The following is a 17717-nucleotide window of genomic DNA, read 5'->3' on the forward strand; positions in this document are numbered from 1 at the left end:
GCACTGAAGAACAGGCTTGTTTCCTGGAATCAAAACCTTGACTGAAATGTCACTACCTGGATCACTTGGGGCTTTCAAGGCTGACAGCAGCAAGGGGATATAAACCATAGCCCGCACTTGCCTCACCATAATACAAGCACACATTGTATGCATTGCATGTAATCATACAACAGTTCCTGGGGTGAGATCATGCTGTAAAGTATCCAGCCTTTATGCAGCAGAAGCATCAAGATGAAGGCCATGAGTCCCAGAACACAGCTGTGACGAAGCAATATCTATGCTATGACATTCAATTTTGTTATATAATTAGAGCATTCAATTATAGACTGGAAGACATACTTACACCGTATTAGAATACTCTCTGCTGTAAATGAGGTTGAGTTAATTCTCTAACAGGCCGGACAGCGATAAGAGGTGGAGATAAGCTCCCAGCACCAACTGGGGACAAAATTAAATAAGTGGCATGCCTGCCTGCCCTGCCAGCTCCCACACCTTGCTCCTATGCCCATGACAGCCAGCTCTGCAGTGAGAGCCCCTGCAGCAGAGAACAATGGGGCGATGGACACTTTTTCTTATTATCTGCTAATAAATGATTTCACCTTTGGATTCCAGCTGCAGCTCTGCCCTTGTGCAAGGCTGTCGGTTGGGTGGAGCAGCTGTAAGCCTTAGGAACAGTTAAGACTGTTCCACAATTTCACTAATTTTCTTGGATTAATATTGGATTAATTTAATCTCTTTGAAAACAGTGACTTTTGATATGAGATCTTGTCTCTCTAGGCTGATCTGGCATGTTCAGCCATAACTCACATGAGCTGGAACATTAAGGCTTGTTTCGAAGAGAGAGGGAATGTGAGCCAAGACACAAGCACAGGCCCCTATTTTCCTTTGAAAAATATGATTAGCTTTTCATTTTCCTCTTATGCAGCATTAGGCTACTCCCTTGAGCAAAAGGTCCTTTATGTTTTGTAGATATTTGGGAAAATTAACTTGGCGTTATTGTTCCATAAGTCACTTTCCAAATATTCTAGATACCACGCAGAGATGGAAAGACAGTTTGTGACCAGAGCACACAGACTAGAAACAACAGAGATTAAATGCAAGGGCAGCAGGCACAATGTACAAAACAGATAAATCAGGATGACTGCATAGTTGCATTCTTGTTTTTCCACTGTACTAACTCACAGAGAGCACAAAATAAGCCTGTGTAGAATAGTCATATAAAAAAGGCATGCTGGAAGAAATATTTATGTTGTATTAGCATATTCTCTGCTCTAAATGAGTTTGGGCTAATTACTTATCGGGCCACACAGGGATAAGAAGGGGAGATAAGCTCCTAATATCACATTAGGAAAAATTAATTAAACAGAATAAACATAATTTATTTGATTGTGCTATTTCGTATTTCAACTGCTTGACTTAGCAATCTCAGTAATATTCTTCTTTAACAAATTATTTTCTTAAACAGAAAAAAGCAAAATGAAAACAAGCTGGAAAGATGAATTTCATCATGATACCTCATTTTCATCAGCAGACTTAGAACTGCAAAATAAGCGCAGATTTCTGCTACTTGAGCTAATGGAGTGCCACTACCAGTCACGTGTTATCATCCTCTGAATAAAGCACTCCCAGGAGAGGATCACTGATGTGCACTGGTGAGAAACATGAATCAAGGATTTGCTTCTGGGCTGGGGTGACAAGTAACCAGGTAGATGTATACTCCAGATGCAAGCTAACGTGCTGCATCTCCTCCAGCCTCTCACCATCCTTGTCCTTTGCCTGCACCACTTCATCCCAGACCCAGTCTCCTCCTACAGCAATTCCCAGCTGCGGAGGAGACACACGCAAGGATCCCAGCTCCTGATCTCCCAATCTGAATAGGTCTTTGCTCACTTCCAGTATGACATTCTTTGCTCCCAGCCTACTTGGCTGGACTGCCCTAACTCCCCAGTCCCTCCTCCTGGCCCTGTTCCTCATCTAGCACAGCTCTGGTATCCAGTATGTCCATGTGAGATTTTCTCCACGGTGCATTTGAACAACTCCATCCTCTGTACTCAGAATTTGAACATTGGGGCTGCTGGGACCAGCGGTAGGGCCAACTGCTGCTTTCAGTTTGGGTGCCTAGAGCTTTTAGGGCTCACGGTAGCAGATGCCTATCCATAGCAAATGGGACGTTTAGGAAAGTTTGCTGTTAAAATCAAAGCCGTCTTTATTAAATGTGCACCGTAACTTTTCATGCGCTTATTTCATGAGGATAAAACCAACACATCCCTGACACAAATGCTATTTTCTATCAGATTTTAAATCGTTGTACCAAACTTGCAAGATGTAGACTTTGTCATGGAAGACACCAGAAATTTTAAGCACAGCTCATTTTCCCCTACAGCCTGTACGGCACGTCAGACATGTCTGAGTTGTTTTACACTAGTTCCCCTTGAGAATGTGTGTCAAATAAAAAGTCCTGAATTATACAATTTCATATTGTTTAGATAGGACAACCGAGTTGATACATTTAATCTCATAAAAAGCATTGTAATATCTTTAATGACCACTATACAAACTTTCATTCCTTGGAGAAGATAAGGAATGTCCTTGCAAATAAGAAAAATTAGATCCTGCTGTGCCAAGGCCTGTGCTCTAAATAGTTCAAGGTGACCAGTGTACTGCTCAGCCTGTTACATAAAGCAATTTGTAAAGGTCAGTAAAAATTAAAGACAAAATGACAGTTTTTTCAAGAAAAGAGACACAATGATAAGCCCCAAGGACTATGCTGAAATGATGTCCAGTAAAGAAGAAAAGTGTGAGACTAGATTTAGCGGGGCAAATGGATATACTGTAGAGTAAGCGTTGCTGATGGGTAATATCTTGAGTGGATGGGCTATTCCACCTCTCTGGTGCCCCTAACCTCGCGAGTCAGCTGCAAGGATGCTTAATTCAACCTAAACTACAGGAAGATAGGTAGACAGTAGGAGCACAGCCTGGCATGATTGTAGTCATATGCCCTATCCCCTGCAGCCAGTCCACCACACCTCTTTTGCACTGAGCATTTCTAATCAACATAAAAGGACTGGGCCAGAAGGGGGAATCCAGGTGGCCTCACACCTCCATTTGCATTGGCTAAATGCTGAGCAACACCTGGAATGAGACTGTCATAGCCCCCTGGTTTGTACTTTTCCTTCCCTCCTTTGTTCTTTCCTTTTTCACATGTGTTTGCTTTCTGTTTAAGAAGAATCTTCTTGAGATGTTAAAGCTATGTCCTTTGAAGAGCTGCTGTGATGCTGTTAATTGACAGCTTCCAAAAAGCTATGTTAGAGACAGCAGGGCACTGCTGCAATTTCTGTGTTTCCCTGAGACCAACAGACAATGTGCTGTGCTGGAGTTTTTCTAGCAATGAACTTGCTATTCAGAGCCAACACCAGAGCGAGAGGCTGAGTTCCCTTCCCCTGCAGTGCTTGTGCTGTCTTTGTCCCTTGTTCGAATTGCCTGCCTCTCCAGGGAAGGACTGGGCTCTGACAACAGCTCCAGGAGCAGTTCCAGCCCGCCTCAGTGAACTGAACAGCTCTCTTTTCTGAAATAAACCCAACCATAAATTGTCTTTCCTACTATCGCTTTAAGCCTGTTAAACAATGGTGTTTTCCTCAAATAGATTCTTAACAGCAAATGGAAACTGGAGGTTTTGTTAAAATGAAAGCCTTACTTCTCTGCATTCCACATTTTAATTCTTTTTTCTCCTTATTTTTTCTGTCTTTAATGAAGTGTTTAAAAGATTTGGTGTGGTTCATGTTGTCATGGCAATAAATAAGCTAAGTTTTATGCATTTGAAACCCCAAACCCTATCCCAAAATGTGTCTAGCAATATAGTTTTGTTATGGTGACACAGAACCTTTAATACATTTGACCCTCTGGGTCTATTTATTGTAGTGAAATTTGACTCAGCAAAGTTGAATCCCCTTATATATTCTGCAAGAAAATTCATTGTATGTCTGGATATAAACCAATTCACCTCCTAAGCTGCATAATCAACTCCCATCCTAACATGTCAGTTAGCACTAGTGCAGCTGAATGGAAAAATAAATTGTGATGGCTTTATAGAAATGTACTTAATTTCTATGGGATGCCCGGTGAGTATCAGAACAACAGATGGTGTATTAACTACTATGTCTATCAATACTCTTTCCTTGTCTTAGGTAATATTTTTATATAAGGGGGTGGCAGCCTACTCTATTGTATGAAGCAAAATTCTTGAATGGATACCCTGAAGTAACCCTGGGGTTTTTAGCTTGTTTTCACTTGATATTTGGGAAACTGTTCTGTAATGACAAGCTCTGGAACAAAATCTAAAAGAGAGGGTATTTTCTGTGTTTAAAAGGTTTCTCTGTATGACTGCAAATAAGAAAATTATACAAACATCTTATTCTCTAGTTACTCCATATTGCCTAATCAATATGGTTTACTCTTCCGTCTTGCTATATAGTCTTGTGTGCAGATTTTATTGTGTCTTTGTTTTGTTTTTTTTGTATGTATATATATTTATTAACAAACAAACCAGAGAAATCAGCTGTTTAAGGATGTGTTGGAGTGAACCACTCGCTACAGGAACATTATATTTATTTCCATGTTCAGGCTATGGAAGGCTAGCCAGGGGATACTTCTTTTCACCTAAACAGTGTAAGTCCATTGGAAAAGACTTAAGGGTTGGTTAAATAACGCTTTTATTTTATTTTTTTTCTTCCCCCCCCCCCCCCCCCCCCTTTTGTGCTAAACATTAGAATCTGGGCAAAAGAGCCCATTGTCATAAGCCATAAAACAGTCCTTTCCCTGTTTTAAGGGAAATCTGTTTGGAACATGTCTAACGTTTTCAATCTCCAGGTTCCTGGTCCAGCCAAACAGACCAGGGTGTTTCTACCTGGGCTATTCCTTTCTTTTCCTCTTCTCCCCATTGAGTTAAACCATGTTCCCCATGCAACCCGAGACAAAGGACTTGCAACCTGACATACAGCAACATCCTTGGCTGAGCAGATCACAGAGAGAGCTCAAACATCTCAGCGCTCTTCGGTTCCAAAACACCAGCTCTTACGGTACCCGAAGTGTAGGTGCACATCTGCCTCGTTTCCCTCCCGCTGCCTGACTGCAGCATCTCCAGGCTCTGCCATGGTGGTGCTGGCCACAGGACTGCAGCCTGAAGAGGGAAGGAATGAAATACTGCTTTTACCAGAAGACTAACATATGAGAGGTAATCGCTGGTTGCTTGTAAGTCTGAATCACTCCATTTTTACTGGCTTGCAATATCACTAGCAGAGTTTCTTTTTTCCTTTACCTTGTTGAAGTGGAAGAGGCCCTTCCCTTTTATTTGAAACATTGGTTTTCTTCAGCTTCCTGTGTTTTCTCTAAAAGTCCTTAGGCATTTTTCTTAATATAGCCCTGTACCTCAGTACAGCACATCATAGGTAATCATATAAGAGTGTGGTATATCTGATATGACTACTGCATGATTCTAATCTGACACAATCTTGTAACGCTGTTTGGACGTGATTGCTATATTGCAGTCAGCACAGAGCTGGCACAGTGCTGGCAGGAAAACATAAAGGCTGCAACAAAAACGCATCAAAATTGGGAAGAAGGCAGTCAAGTGTGGCAAAACGTGAGTAAAGAAGTACTGAAATGGAATATTACCAGTCAATGCATTCAGGAAAAAATATTGGAAGGTGAAGACTCCTACTGTCTGCAGATACTGGAAATGCCCATACTACAATGAGATGGATTTTTTTTCCTTTTTGATAGAGGAATGTATGTAGGAAAAATGAGGTAAGAAAGTGAAAGAGAAACATTAGAAATGTACCTGAAACCATGAAAGGTGTTGAGGCATCATATTCCAGTGGCAAGAGTGGGAATTGTTAACTCAAGCTATTTAGCATTCGTATCTGGGCAAATCTGTAGAAAATTACAGAATGGAAAACTTTTGCACTGGCCTATTGGATAACCATAAATAATTTAAAGCAACTTCTATCTTGTCTTCTGCAATTCAGTAGACAACAGACTATGGTGTCATGCAGTTTTATCACAGCTCTCTCCTTTTACCAGAAAATCGTGGCTTTTTTTAAGATACTGTACATTTTTTTCAACCACTCCTATTTTGGTTGTTTAATTTTATCAAGGGAAAAAAGTTGTCTTGGTACTGATACTCTTTGGGTCTGTTTTTACATTAATCCTTCTCAGTTTGTCACTCACCTGTGTGAGCTTCAAGGAGAAGCTAAGAAATAAAACTATGCATTTTGTAAAGGTGAACTAAGTTTTCTTAGTTCTAGTCACTGTACTAGTCACTGCACACCTGTGAGTAGGGGCACTAGGACAGACTGCCAGGAAGTACAACTTGGTCTACTTCTAGCTACTTCAGTGGAGTTATGCTGAGCCATATTTGCTGATAATCTGAATTTTGAGTATCCTTGTCATGTTCTTTTTAATACAGTGTAATCTTTTTAAGAGTACTAACTTGGAATAACTCTGTTTTGGTCAATATCTGAAATGAGAATTGTGTCATTAGCTGTGAGTTGTCTCCCAAGACAAAAATACATCCAGTTTTCGCTTGAGACTAAGAAAACATTTGCAATAATCTCCTTATTTTAACCTTTTACTGGATGACAATAATGACAAACTAGAAACTACTTCTGAGCTCCAGCTTGACTTTAACATTTAGACTATCTGCCTGCCGCATATTTTATGAGACTTCCAATTACAACATGAGACATCTCAGTCTTTGAGGTCCTGCACAACATGCCCATGGGACAGGAAAATGCTATTTTTGTATTAATGCAAGAGTTTAGACTTACTAATTTGCCCAGGGAAGTATGTGATATATATAAAAAAAAGTCAATCCAGTTGTCTTTAATTCCAGAAAATGTCTCTAATGGATGAAACATCACCCTTGATCCTAGCTGAAAAGAAATGATAACTTCAAAAAGCACATCAAAATTCACGATACTGTAGATTACTAAGATATTCTTTTGGGGTATGGCTTGTTTGAAAAGAAGTAAAAGAAATAAATTAGGCATTTAGTAAGTTATATATTGCCCACAGTTCTACAGAGTTGTGAAGAAAACAAATCTGGAGTGCTGCATTGCACAACTTCATAATGCTGCAGTTAGATTTTCCCTTGTATTTACAGACTGATTTATTTTAAAATCTATTCAAGTATTGGAAAAGCATAAACATGCAGCTCCACAGATCTGGAGGTCAGATTTCGGTGACAGTAATACATAGCTTCTGCTTACCAAGCCCTCCAAATTAGAGTCAAATTCTGCCTGCGTTACTTACTTTTGATTTAGGATGGAAATACACATGTGAGTGAAGGAGCAGGTTTTGCCACAGTATTAGGTAGCTGCACAGTGCTGACACTACTCAGATATAAACAAAAACATGTAGTAAGGTACTTATCTAAGAGGGGCAGAATATGACAACGTTCAGTACAAACATTTCTAAGAGAGATAGCAGCGCTTGCATGGTTTCATAGGAAATATAACTGAATCCTGATATACAGCTGTTTTTCTCTCCTCACCAGTAGTTCTGAAGGTTCATACCAATGCAGTTGAAACCTCATTTTGAGTCTTCTATTAATATTACAAATCTTAAATAAAGTAAGTCAACAGATAAAAAGCTGGTATCAGTCTTAACCGCTTCAATTTTGCCTGTATGCCAGCATGCAGCATTTTGGGTTCTGCAAATCTCAAGTCCTACTGTTTGCCACACCAGCATAAAGAAGAAAGAAAAAATTTTAGCATGTAAACTTTCCTCTCAGATCTGCCAAAGGGACACAGAGAATGGCCTGCCCTGGTCACGTAACACCCTGAATCAGTAGTCATCCATTGATCCACGTGAACCACAGATCTTACAGCTAATCCTTCTTTAGCCCATTGGTATAAGGGACGAAGATAGGTTGACCTTGTAGAAGAACAAGGCTGACTTGGTGGAACTGTTAGTATACAGATAAGTGGCCAAATTTGGCAATGAAACTACAAGCATGCGAACAGCTCGTGATGAGCAACTGCTTTGCTGCACGTAGGCAAATTCCAAGGTGGAACTTGGGCAGATAAGTGATTGTATATAACCAGCACTTGTGTATGCAATAAATTATCTCATTTCTTCACTGACTTGGGATCCTTGTCTTCATATGCCACACACTGGTACTGAAGGAGTTGGCTGGGGAACTGCAGGGTCTCTCCAGTGATGGCCACTCTGTTGGGGTATCTAATGAGAGAGAGACTGGATGGAGCCAACAACCACAGGTGTGCATCTCAGCTCAAAATAGAGGAATAGCTCTGTTACCTTATGTATTCTTTTCTAGTTTGTAAAATACTGTTTCTGATCATAGATATAATTCTGAATCACCCCTTTTTTAAAGCAAGAGGAGGGTATGCCTGAGGAGCTGAAACATGGGCATCAGGGTAAAATCAATGCTCTATAACCATGGTGATGGGACAGTACAGTTGCCACTGGCATAGTCATTGACCTTAAAGATTTTCTTTCCAGCAGTCAACAGAAGGATGATAACCCCCTGCCCCACCAAAAAAATGGAACACAAAACCCAGTTGTATTTGTAATTTAGCCGTTCAATGTTCTTGTAGACCATGACTGAACATTTTGGCAGGTAAGGTGGTATCACTTTACCACACACTGTTGACAAAAGAGTTGTATGTCAAATCGTAACCCCAGGGAAGAATTTCTCTACAGCTGGAAACTGCATGTGGAAAAGTAAAGGCAAAATGAACTTTGTCTGTCTCCCACCCTTCTGCCCCAGACGCTAACCAAACAGAAAGACTTGATAAGGAAATGCTCTTAGATGTTCAGTATTTGCCTAGATCCAGAAATGCCTTGTACTAACTGAGAGTAAAATGTGGGGTTTAGAAGCTGTCTACCTAAAGTTCATATCTATCTATCTATCTATCTATCTATCTATCTATCTATCTATCTATCTATCTATCTATCTATCTATATCTATTCCCTTTAATTCCATTACCATATAATACCTAAGAATTAATACCATAAATAGTGTTGACAGAATGAAAAAAATTGAGAGGCTTGGGATACCTCATCCCTTAAGTCTTGGGACTTAAACAAGTCAGAGTGCTGCGTTTCCAATTGCAAAGGTGGCTTTCAGAGCTAAGAGGCCAGGTGAGAGCCTTGAACTTTGTGTACAAACAGTCTTGATGTCTGTCCAGGCACAGATGGCCAGAGGGTTCTGAAGGTGTTGTTCCAGGTAATGCAGCCCCGTGTCTGTCCACTGTGGCTTTTAGCCAGGATTGTGACTTGTTTATCCTCTATTTCATTGTCCCATCTTCTTATTCAGGGCTGTTAGAGAAGTTGCATAATAGAACAGAGGAGTTGTTTTGGCTCCAGCTGGTCCTGGTGTCTGTTGTCCAGTGGGGGTTTGGTTTAGTTGTGTGGAAGAGACTTGGGACACAATGAGAGGGGAACTCTAAATAGCTCAGAGGCTTTTTAAGAGGTGAACATTTTATTTACTAGCTAATTGCTACTGCAAATAAAACTTTCAGTAACCAAGATATGGGTAGTGATATCTTTCTGCTAGGAAATTTGTAGCACACTCCTTTGGCTTCAGTTGATGGATTTTGAATTTTCTAACAAGCTTTGCTTCATTGAGAACGAAGTCTGTGAAAGTAGCAACATGTAAAAGCAAACCAACCTTTCCTATTTTCCCTGTATTTCCCTGAACACATGTTGTATTCAGAGTTCTATCTCCAAACAACCTTAGAGAAAGTTTTCTTTTCTGCTGTTTTTTCCCTGTTAGTTCAGCATAGCCAACAGTGAAGACCTTGTTTACATTAAGCAAATGTGCAATGATGCAGCAAAATCAATTTAGTCACACTGATGCAAATCTCTCATACAGATGTAACGCCTGTGTGCAAAGTAGGGCATTTCTGAATATACACAATATTTAAAATTAAGTGAAAGAGATTTTATTCTTCCCAGATGATTCCCTAATGTGCTTCATATAGATGCTCCTGAAAGCCTAAGTTGAAGGAAAGGGACTTTCTAGTAAAAATATAAGGGTTCATTAGGAGTACCATTGGTCGTGAAGCAATATCATGACCTTTAGTTGGCAAGTTGCAGTAGCTTAACAGTTAATTTAATACCTTACAAACAAATACCCTTTGCATTTAAACTGAGCATCTTTGACCTTAAAATAATTGGGAAAATAAATATGTGATTGCATAACTGCATTTTACAGTTACTTTTCAGAACATTAGTGAAAATGAATGTATTTTTGGTCCTGGGCTGTTCTTAGCAATTTAATGTGATCTATTGTCAACAAGAGGGAAAACAAACCTCTGACACTTAGTAAGAATAAGTATGAAACAAAATGTACCTTACTGTGGGTATTCAGCCAAAGGTCTATGGGCCAAATATGGCACAGGCTGTGAATGTGTTACTGAAAACTAGGTGGGGTCAGCAAGTGAGGTGACAGTAGGAATACCAGTAATGAGGTAATGACTGTTTTCCTTTGCAGTCTGCAGAACTTTGAGGATTTTTGGTTGGGTTTTTTTCCTGGTTTTTGGGATTTTTAAATAAAAAGACTTTGGAAAATTGTGAAGCTGGAGTAAAAGTAATTTGGTAAATGTCTTTTAGATGTTTTTTTGGGAAAAAAAAGATTCCAAATACTTTATGTTGCAGTATAACATTTATTTAACATAGTAATAAATGAATGGCCAAAATCCAAACAAAATATTTTAATTGAAAATATAGTTTTTAATCAAATCCAGACTGTTTGGAAAGCTTGTCTTTATGAAGTATTTTAAAACTGGGGAATTTTTTTCCTAATCCAAATGGAGGAACATTCTGAAACTTGGTGATCTTCTATTAAATGAAATTTTGACTCTTCTTACAGCTAAAGCCTCACACTAGAAGAGTGAAAAAAGATGTCATATGTGGCTTCCTTTCCATGTGCGTTCACTACCATCGCTATTGACGCTGAAAGTGACTGTTTTTTTTCCTCCTCCACCCTCTCTGAAAAAGAAAATGAAGTTTAGGGAGTCTCTTTTCAGGAATGAAGTCAGGGTAAAATCTCATCCTGATGGGCTACAGTCTCCCAATGGAGCCAGCTGAGAAACACTGTTCTGTAGGTCCAAATACTCTTTGGACCTCACCAGAAACATACATCAACAGGAGTTGGCAGTGCTTCATTTTTCCTAACAGCAGCACTAATGCTAACAAGAACCCGAGTAGGAAACCCTCATCAGACAAAGAGACAGAGGCAAGGGAAGTGCTTACGCAGGTAGGGAGCCAAACACTCAATTATTACTGCATTTCAAATCCACAGGTGTTACAGCTATACCCCCTACTTTGTAATTCCTGAGATTACTGAGATTTATCAACAGAAACTGTGGCCCCCACTGGATAATTTCTGAGTTCCTTGAAATGAGTCTAATACCCAACAAGATTACTTGTGCTGCTGCAGAAAGGTATTTCTGGCCTTTTACGTGTTAGAAAAGAAACTGGATGTGACAGATTTGGAGCTGCCCTGTGATAATTTAGGAATATGGTCTGTTGACCTGATTACTTGGATGAACGTCTGAATTTAACTCATCAGGAGTTGGCTTGCAGCTGCACTCTTAAATTATTGCTGGGCCGGTCTGTACTTGCAACCCTGGGGTGCCCTACTTCCACTGAGGCTGCACAGCCAGCGAGCACCGAGACCTGGAAGGGGGAAGAGATTTGGTTTTGAACCACAGTATCTCTGCAAAGGCAGTCCTAGCATCCTGCTCATCCCTAGGAGAGACGTAGGTCTCCAATGGTCCATTGGGGATTAGAGATGGGACCTGTAACCGATAAAACAATTGGATAGACCATTGTTAGGGGACATTAACCAGGATGTTTTTATCTAACACTGGGTATTCAGAACTGGTATGTTGCGTCGCCCCTTAGGCAAGCCCCTTTTCCATGAAAGGGAACCTAATGGGATGTCGCCCAGGGTTAATTTACAAAAGCACGGTGACTTCTCTGAACATGAAACTAATGGGAAGCTGTAAAGTGGTAGTGTTATTGCATAGTTTACAGTGGAGGCATGTTGGGTGGAGCACTGGAAACATTACAGGGTGGCTGGCCCACTCCAGGGTGTTGGACCCAGCCTCACCTGTGGTGAGCTTCCAGCTGAGACCAAGCTGGTCAAGTGAACCACCTCTTCTTGACTATGAAAGAAGAGTGCCAGTGGTTATTTGCCAGGTCCTGAAGAACTATTTGACTTGGGTAAATAGCATATATAACAGGAAGAAAAGGTTTTGTGTGTGTGTGTGTGTGTGTGTGTGCACGCGCATGTGCGCGCGTATGCGTGTGTGTGTTGGGTGAGTGAAGTACAGAAAACAGAAAGTGGAAAATCCTAAGAAAATTACTTGAACCAGGTTTCTCTCTCTTGGCTGAGAGGACAAGTAGGTAGCTACTATAGCTTTATGGGTTCTTGATAGTGGAGTGCAAAAAGGCAGCCTACAGGCCTAAGCCATATTCTAGATTAATTCCTAATTCAGCCATCATAGCTAGGGAGTCACTATGTCAATTCACTGGTTATTCCAGCTGTTTTGGTGTGTAAATGTCTCCTTCTTCGCTGTTGCCAGAAAAATTAATATATTACATCTTCCTAACTGTGAATTTCTAATGTATTCATCTTTCCCCCAGTGAACATCTTTTCTATTTAATGGATTTCACTCAATGGCAAAACCAACCATATATTAAGACATCCATTTGTCAAGAGAAGCCAGATTAGTAAATGCTATATATTCTGGGGCAGATCCTCACAGTGACTGCTTCATGTTGCTGGTAGTGAATTCTGGCCAAAAAGCAGCTATATCTACCTCTTGGATGACAACAGTGGCAAAAGCATTTTTTAATGATACAGACAGAGTGCTGAGTCTCCTCCACCACTTCCTTCACTGTTGCCACATGAAGGATAAAACTGAGCTGTCTGAATCACACTGCAAGCCGTGTGGCTTTGTTTTGGTCTATGAAAATACTTCCAAGAGAGACTTTAGTGTCACATGGCTGTTTTAGGAGGAGGAAATGCACATGCTGATGTTTAGGGGTAATCCAGGAAGAGTTGCATCTTGTAAGGCCGAGTGACTGACTACTAGAAAATCTAGAAATACAGGCAGAAGACAAACTGAGCTAGACACAGAAGGAAGAAATCAGAGCCAGCAAGTAACGCTGAGTGCAAGGAGCTCCTAGTTATGAGCCTTCTGTTGAGAAGTTCTGCTGGGCCGTTGGCAGCCATTCCTTCTGCTGCTGGAATTTCTGAATGATAACTTTTTTGTGGAGTATGTTGCAGGAATCTAGTTTACAAATAGCAAAGATCTAGACTGTGGTCACAAAGTGTATATCTAAACAGAAGGCAAAATGTTGGAGGAATAATACTGCTTCTGGAATTTGCTTTAATTGGGGATGTCCAGAAGCAGCAGAGGATTTAGTAAAACTCACATATTGTGAACAGAAGTAACAAGTAGCATAGAAAGCTCTTGAACTCTTATATGAGTGTGGAAAAGGGAAGGAGAGATGAAGTAATCTCAGCTTCTGATTGTTTCCCGCAGCTAGTCAACATCATTTCCATGCTTTATAAGCTGACTCTTTACCTGCTTGTCACCATCTTCATTCTTTCTCCATTGGTTTGTCTCATCCCAGTGAAACACTGGAGAACCCAACATGTCTTCTCCTGACAGAAACTAGACAAAACCAGCAGCTGTTTTCAGACTGAAGACAGTCCAGCACGTATCGGCCATGGCGGGTTTGTCTGCATCACCTTTTACAAGTGGCCCCAAGCCAGCTCTGCCTGGGGTCCCTGTGGGCCAGACGTGGGGTAGCTGTGGTCCGGAAGCAGTGCACCCAGGTAAGTATAATGGGGTGCAGCATCTTTCATGGGTTGTTTTCACGTTTTGTCTGAGCAATGCAGTTACATGTAAAAGCTTTTCCTTCACTCTCTTGTCTTCATATACGCAACAGCTGGTTATCTCTGGACGGTTATTTCTGTGCCTCTCTATGCTTTCTCCTCCTGTCCTGAGTAATCCTAATATGATGCCACTAACAGGAGGGAGAGCAGGGCTATACATTCAAATTCAAATTGTGCAAGTTCAAACATTTATTTTAAATCAGATGCTGTTCAGATGCCCTGCGACTACAGATTTTAACGCACAGTTTGAGTGAGCTTTGCAAACATCCCAAGCAAACAAACTTTGCAGGAAACATAATTGTATCATTTTACTAATCTCTGGGACACTGGCTCATGGGGATCCTCATTTCCAACAAAGTGTCTGTTCAGATCCTTTGCAGGGTGATCTTTATACCATTAGATAATATCTCTGTTCTCCTGTGTTAATACCGATTGCAGAAACAGCTTATACTAATTACAGAAACCATCTAGTTTAATAATCTTATGACTTGCTATTGATCATATTTGCTATTAAAATTGATCAAACATAATTCAGTTATTGCTTGTTCCCCCATAGACCTATTCTAATGGCATTTTTGATGCTTTTTCACTTTATGGAACCTGTACCTTCCTCCTTAGCTTTGATTGCTGAACCCGTTTCATCATTAACACTTACATGCTCTCCGCATGTTAGCTCCCGTCACAAGGAATTGTTAGAACATCACCGCAGGGTGTTGGATAACCAAGCCACTGTGTGTGGGATCAGAGAAAGAGGATGCCGGGGCTCTACCCTACCACTTGGTGACTCTCAGCAAAGGGAGAGAGGCAGCTGGACTGGCAGGCAGAAGATGTGCTTCAGGAAACTGCTTCTGGTGACATTTTTTCCCTATGCGTTGGCATGTCAAGAGTTGAGAAGGCATGGCTTGTCCCCTCTGTTTGATATTCTTAAGCAGGGAATGACATTTACCTCTTTAAACAGTTTCTCATTGCAAAGCCAAATCCACTTCCCCACCACCACCCCAAAACAACCTGTAACATAGTTCTCCTGTTAATCATGGTAAATTGTGGATGTGAGGCACGCTGAACCATGACAGTGCTCCCGTACGCAGTTGTTCTGTGCACTGAAGAAATAAATTTTTCATCATGTACGGCTTTTATATGCTCCTAGTTATTATGGGTCCGATTTTAGGGTCTTGATGGGATTACAAGGAAGTGGGAAGCACTCTGCCTGCTCTGGGATTTTAAGTGCAGACATCTGGAATATTCTGAGGAGCTTTGAATATTCTAAGGTTTACGATTGAGCTGTGACCAATGTGTCAGCAGTGCTTCATGGCTGCACGCGTGCTTGAGCTAAAGTGTTCAGTTTAATAAAATGTTGCATCTGGACGAGAATTTACTTTTCTGTCGCACTTTTTTGATTTTACCCATCGCCAACTGGCTTCCATCGGGTCATGTAGCATAGATGTGATCTGCCAAACTGAACGCGGGCCACAATTTACGCACACAGGCACCCGTACACTGCGCGAGGGCGCAGGGCAAGCCCTTGGGCGACCTGCCACGGGGCGAAGGCCCCTCACCGGGCCGGGCCCAGCTGCCGCACGCTGCCGGCCGCCGCGGGCCGGACCGCCTGCCCGGACGACAGCGCGGCCGTCGAGGCGGAGGCCCGGAGGACCCTGGGCTCCAGCGAGGCTGGCAGGGAGCCGCTAACGCCGTGCGTGGGGGGCCGGCGCGGCGCAGGGCCCGGGCCGCTGCATGCCTTGCGGGGCCCCGAGGCCGCCCCGCCGGACAGCCCCCGACAACCGCCCGGGGAGGGGGCGGGGCCTCTCGGGGCGGGGCCTCCTGGGGCGGGGCTTCCGCCGGCGGCCGTCTGGTTCCTGTGGGGGCGGGGTGGGAGAAGCTCTCCCTGCACGTACGCGGGGGGCGTGGCCCCGAAGGGGGGCGTGACGGGGGCAGGGCGGGGCCGCGGGCCCGGGACAGCGGGCGGGGCCGCGGGGGGGGCGGGGCACAGCGTGGCGAGGGGCGGGCCGCGGGCGGCCGTTGGCCGTGTGGCGCGGCGGGCAGCCTCCTCCCGGGGCAGGCACACAAACACCGCGGGCCGCGCGGGGCGGGGGTCGGCGCGGCGGAGGCGCGGGCGGGAAGCGGCGGGGGCAGCGGGACCGCCCCGCCTCCCCTCCCTTCGGCGCTCCGGCCGCGGCCGGCGCCGGACCATGGAAGAGGCGGCGGCGGCGGCGGTAGTAGCGGCGGGGGCGGCGGCGGGGGGCGGCGGGCGCCCTGCCCGGCGGATCGAACGGGGGCGGCGACGCTGAGCGGGGAGAACGAGGCCGAGAGCCGGCAGGGCCCGGCGGAGCGCGGGCGGGGAGGTGGCCCCGCTCAACCTGTTGGACACTTGCGGCGTGTGCGGGCAGCCCATCCAGAGCCGGCGGCCCAAGCTGCTGCCCTGCCTCCACTCGGTTTGCCTCCGCTGCCTGCCGCAGCCCGACCGCTACCTCATGCTGCCCCCCGCCATCCCCTCCGCGGCCGCCGGCACCCCGAAGGAGCCGCAGCCGCCGGCGCCTCCCTCCTCGCCCGTCTCTTCGCCTCTGCACTGCACGCCCGGTAAGTGGCCCTTCTGCCGCCAGCCCTCTCGCCCCGCCCGGCCCGCGGCCCCCCGTAGCCGGGGGTGCTGCTCCTCCGCCCCGCGACCCCCCCGCCCGCCCCCCGCGGCCTGGGGCGGTGGGAGCGGCGCGGCGGAGCCGGGTGCCGTGGGCGGGGTGCAGGTGCCGGGGCACCAGCCTGCCGGGGCGGGCTGCGCTCGCTGCTCGCCAGCGCCGGGGCTGGCGGGGGACTGTGGGCTGGTTTTGTTTGTTTGTTTCATATTTATTGTTTTTCAAATTTCCCACCTCGGAAGGGAAGGCAGTAAATGCACTTTCCCAGGGCCTCTCTGGATAGAGAGGAGCGGCGAGAACCGTCCCGTCCCCTCCCCAACCCCCCCCCCCCGGCGCCGGGCCCGTCTCGGGGGCCGCGGGCAGCCCGGGCAGCCTCCCGCCCTCGGGGGGCCGGTGGCGCTTGGCGCCCAGCGGGGCTTTCTTTTTCTTCTTGCGGGCGGGAAGCTTTAATACTGGGTGGTACGAAGGAAGAAAAACGTAGAGAGATAAAGGACTTCTTTTGTTTTGTTTTTTTTTTTTTGTTGGTTTTTTTTTTTTTTTAGCGCTGTTTCTCGGCCGGCAGCCTGGGCTCACCTGGAGGGGAGCCCCGCAGGTGCCGCCTCCCTGGGCGGTGACAGGTGCGGGCGAGCGATAACACTTGCCTGTGTGACAGGCGGCCTGGGCGGACCTATTAATTAACAAATTAACGTAAAACTTACTTGTTTAATAGTTGTGCTGAAGGGGGAATGCCGCGGGGAAGTTTTGGTAAGCTCATGTGCTGACATAGCAGCTGATGTCGATGTGTTTAAAGAAATACATCTTGCTGTAGAAGATGTGTAAATAAACTCTTGCAATCTGAAAGTACTTCCCTAATGTTTTTCTTTTTTCCTGGCCCGTTTAGGTGTAGGGGGTCACTTAATTTTGTTAAAAGCAGCTCCATCTTAGAAAAAGGTGCAAACAAGCATCCTCTAGTGGAAATGTGTAAAGATCCTGGAGACGCTTAATAGAATAGAGAAGTTTGATGGAAACTGAGCTTCTCCATAGGTATTATGTGGAGGCTGCGCTTACTGGATGTGTAGCGGGGCTCAAGTGAAGGATTCTACAGGAAGAAAGGTTGGCCATTCTTAAGCAAGTATTGCCCGTTGTCCTTTTAAATACATTTAGGAAAGCTTTACCGT

General features: G+C 44.3%; 1 protein-coding gene and 1 long non-coding RNA gene across 2 annotated transcripts in view; both read left to right on the forward strand.

The window, feature by feature from the left end:
* LOC121089258 overlaps positions 1–15296 on the forward strand; it is a 114536-nt gene extending 99240 nt beyond the window's left edge. Inside the window, exons 8-10 of the long non-coding RNA XR_005828174.1 lie at positions 1466–8276; positions 13672–13876; positions 14555–15296. This is a non-coding gene — a long non-coding RNA (uncharacterized LOC121089258). The remainder of the gene's footprint in view (positions 1–1465; positions 8277–13671; positions 13877–14554) is intronic.
* Positions 15297–16040: 744 nt separating this feature from the next.
* The window catches only part of TRIM24 (tripartite motif containing 24), a 64050-nt gene continuing 62373 nt past the window's right edge, over positions 16041–17717 (forward strand). Inside the window, 3 exon segments of the mRNA XM_040594040.1 lie at positions 16041–16182; positions 16185–16265; positions 16267–16510. Of these exon segments, the coding sequence (XP_040449974.1) occupies positions 16123–16182; positions 16185–16265; positions 16267–16510 (385 nt within the window). The 5' untranslated portion in view covers positions 16041–16122.

Source organism: Falco naumanni, chromosome 5, assembly GCF_017639655.2.
Source record: "Falco naumanni isolate bFalNau1 chromosome 5, bFalNau1.pat, whole genome shotgun sequence".
NCBI classification, from domain to species: Eukaryota; Metazoa; Chordata; class Aves; order Falconiformes; family Falconidae; genus Falco; species Falco naumanni.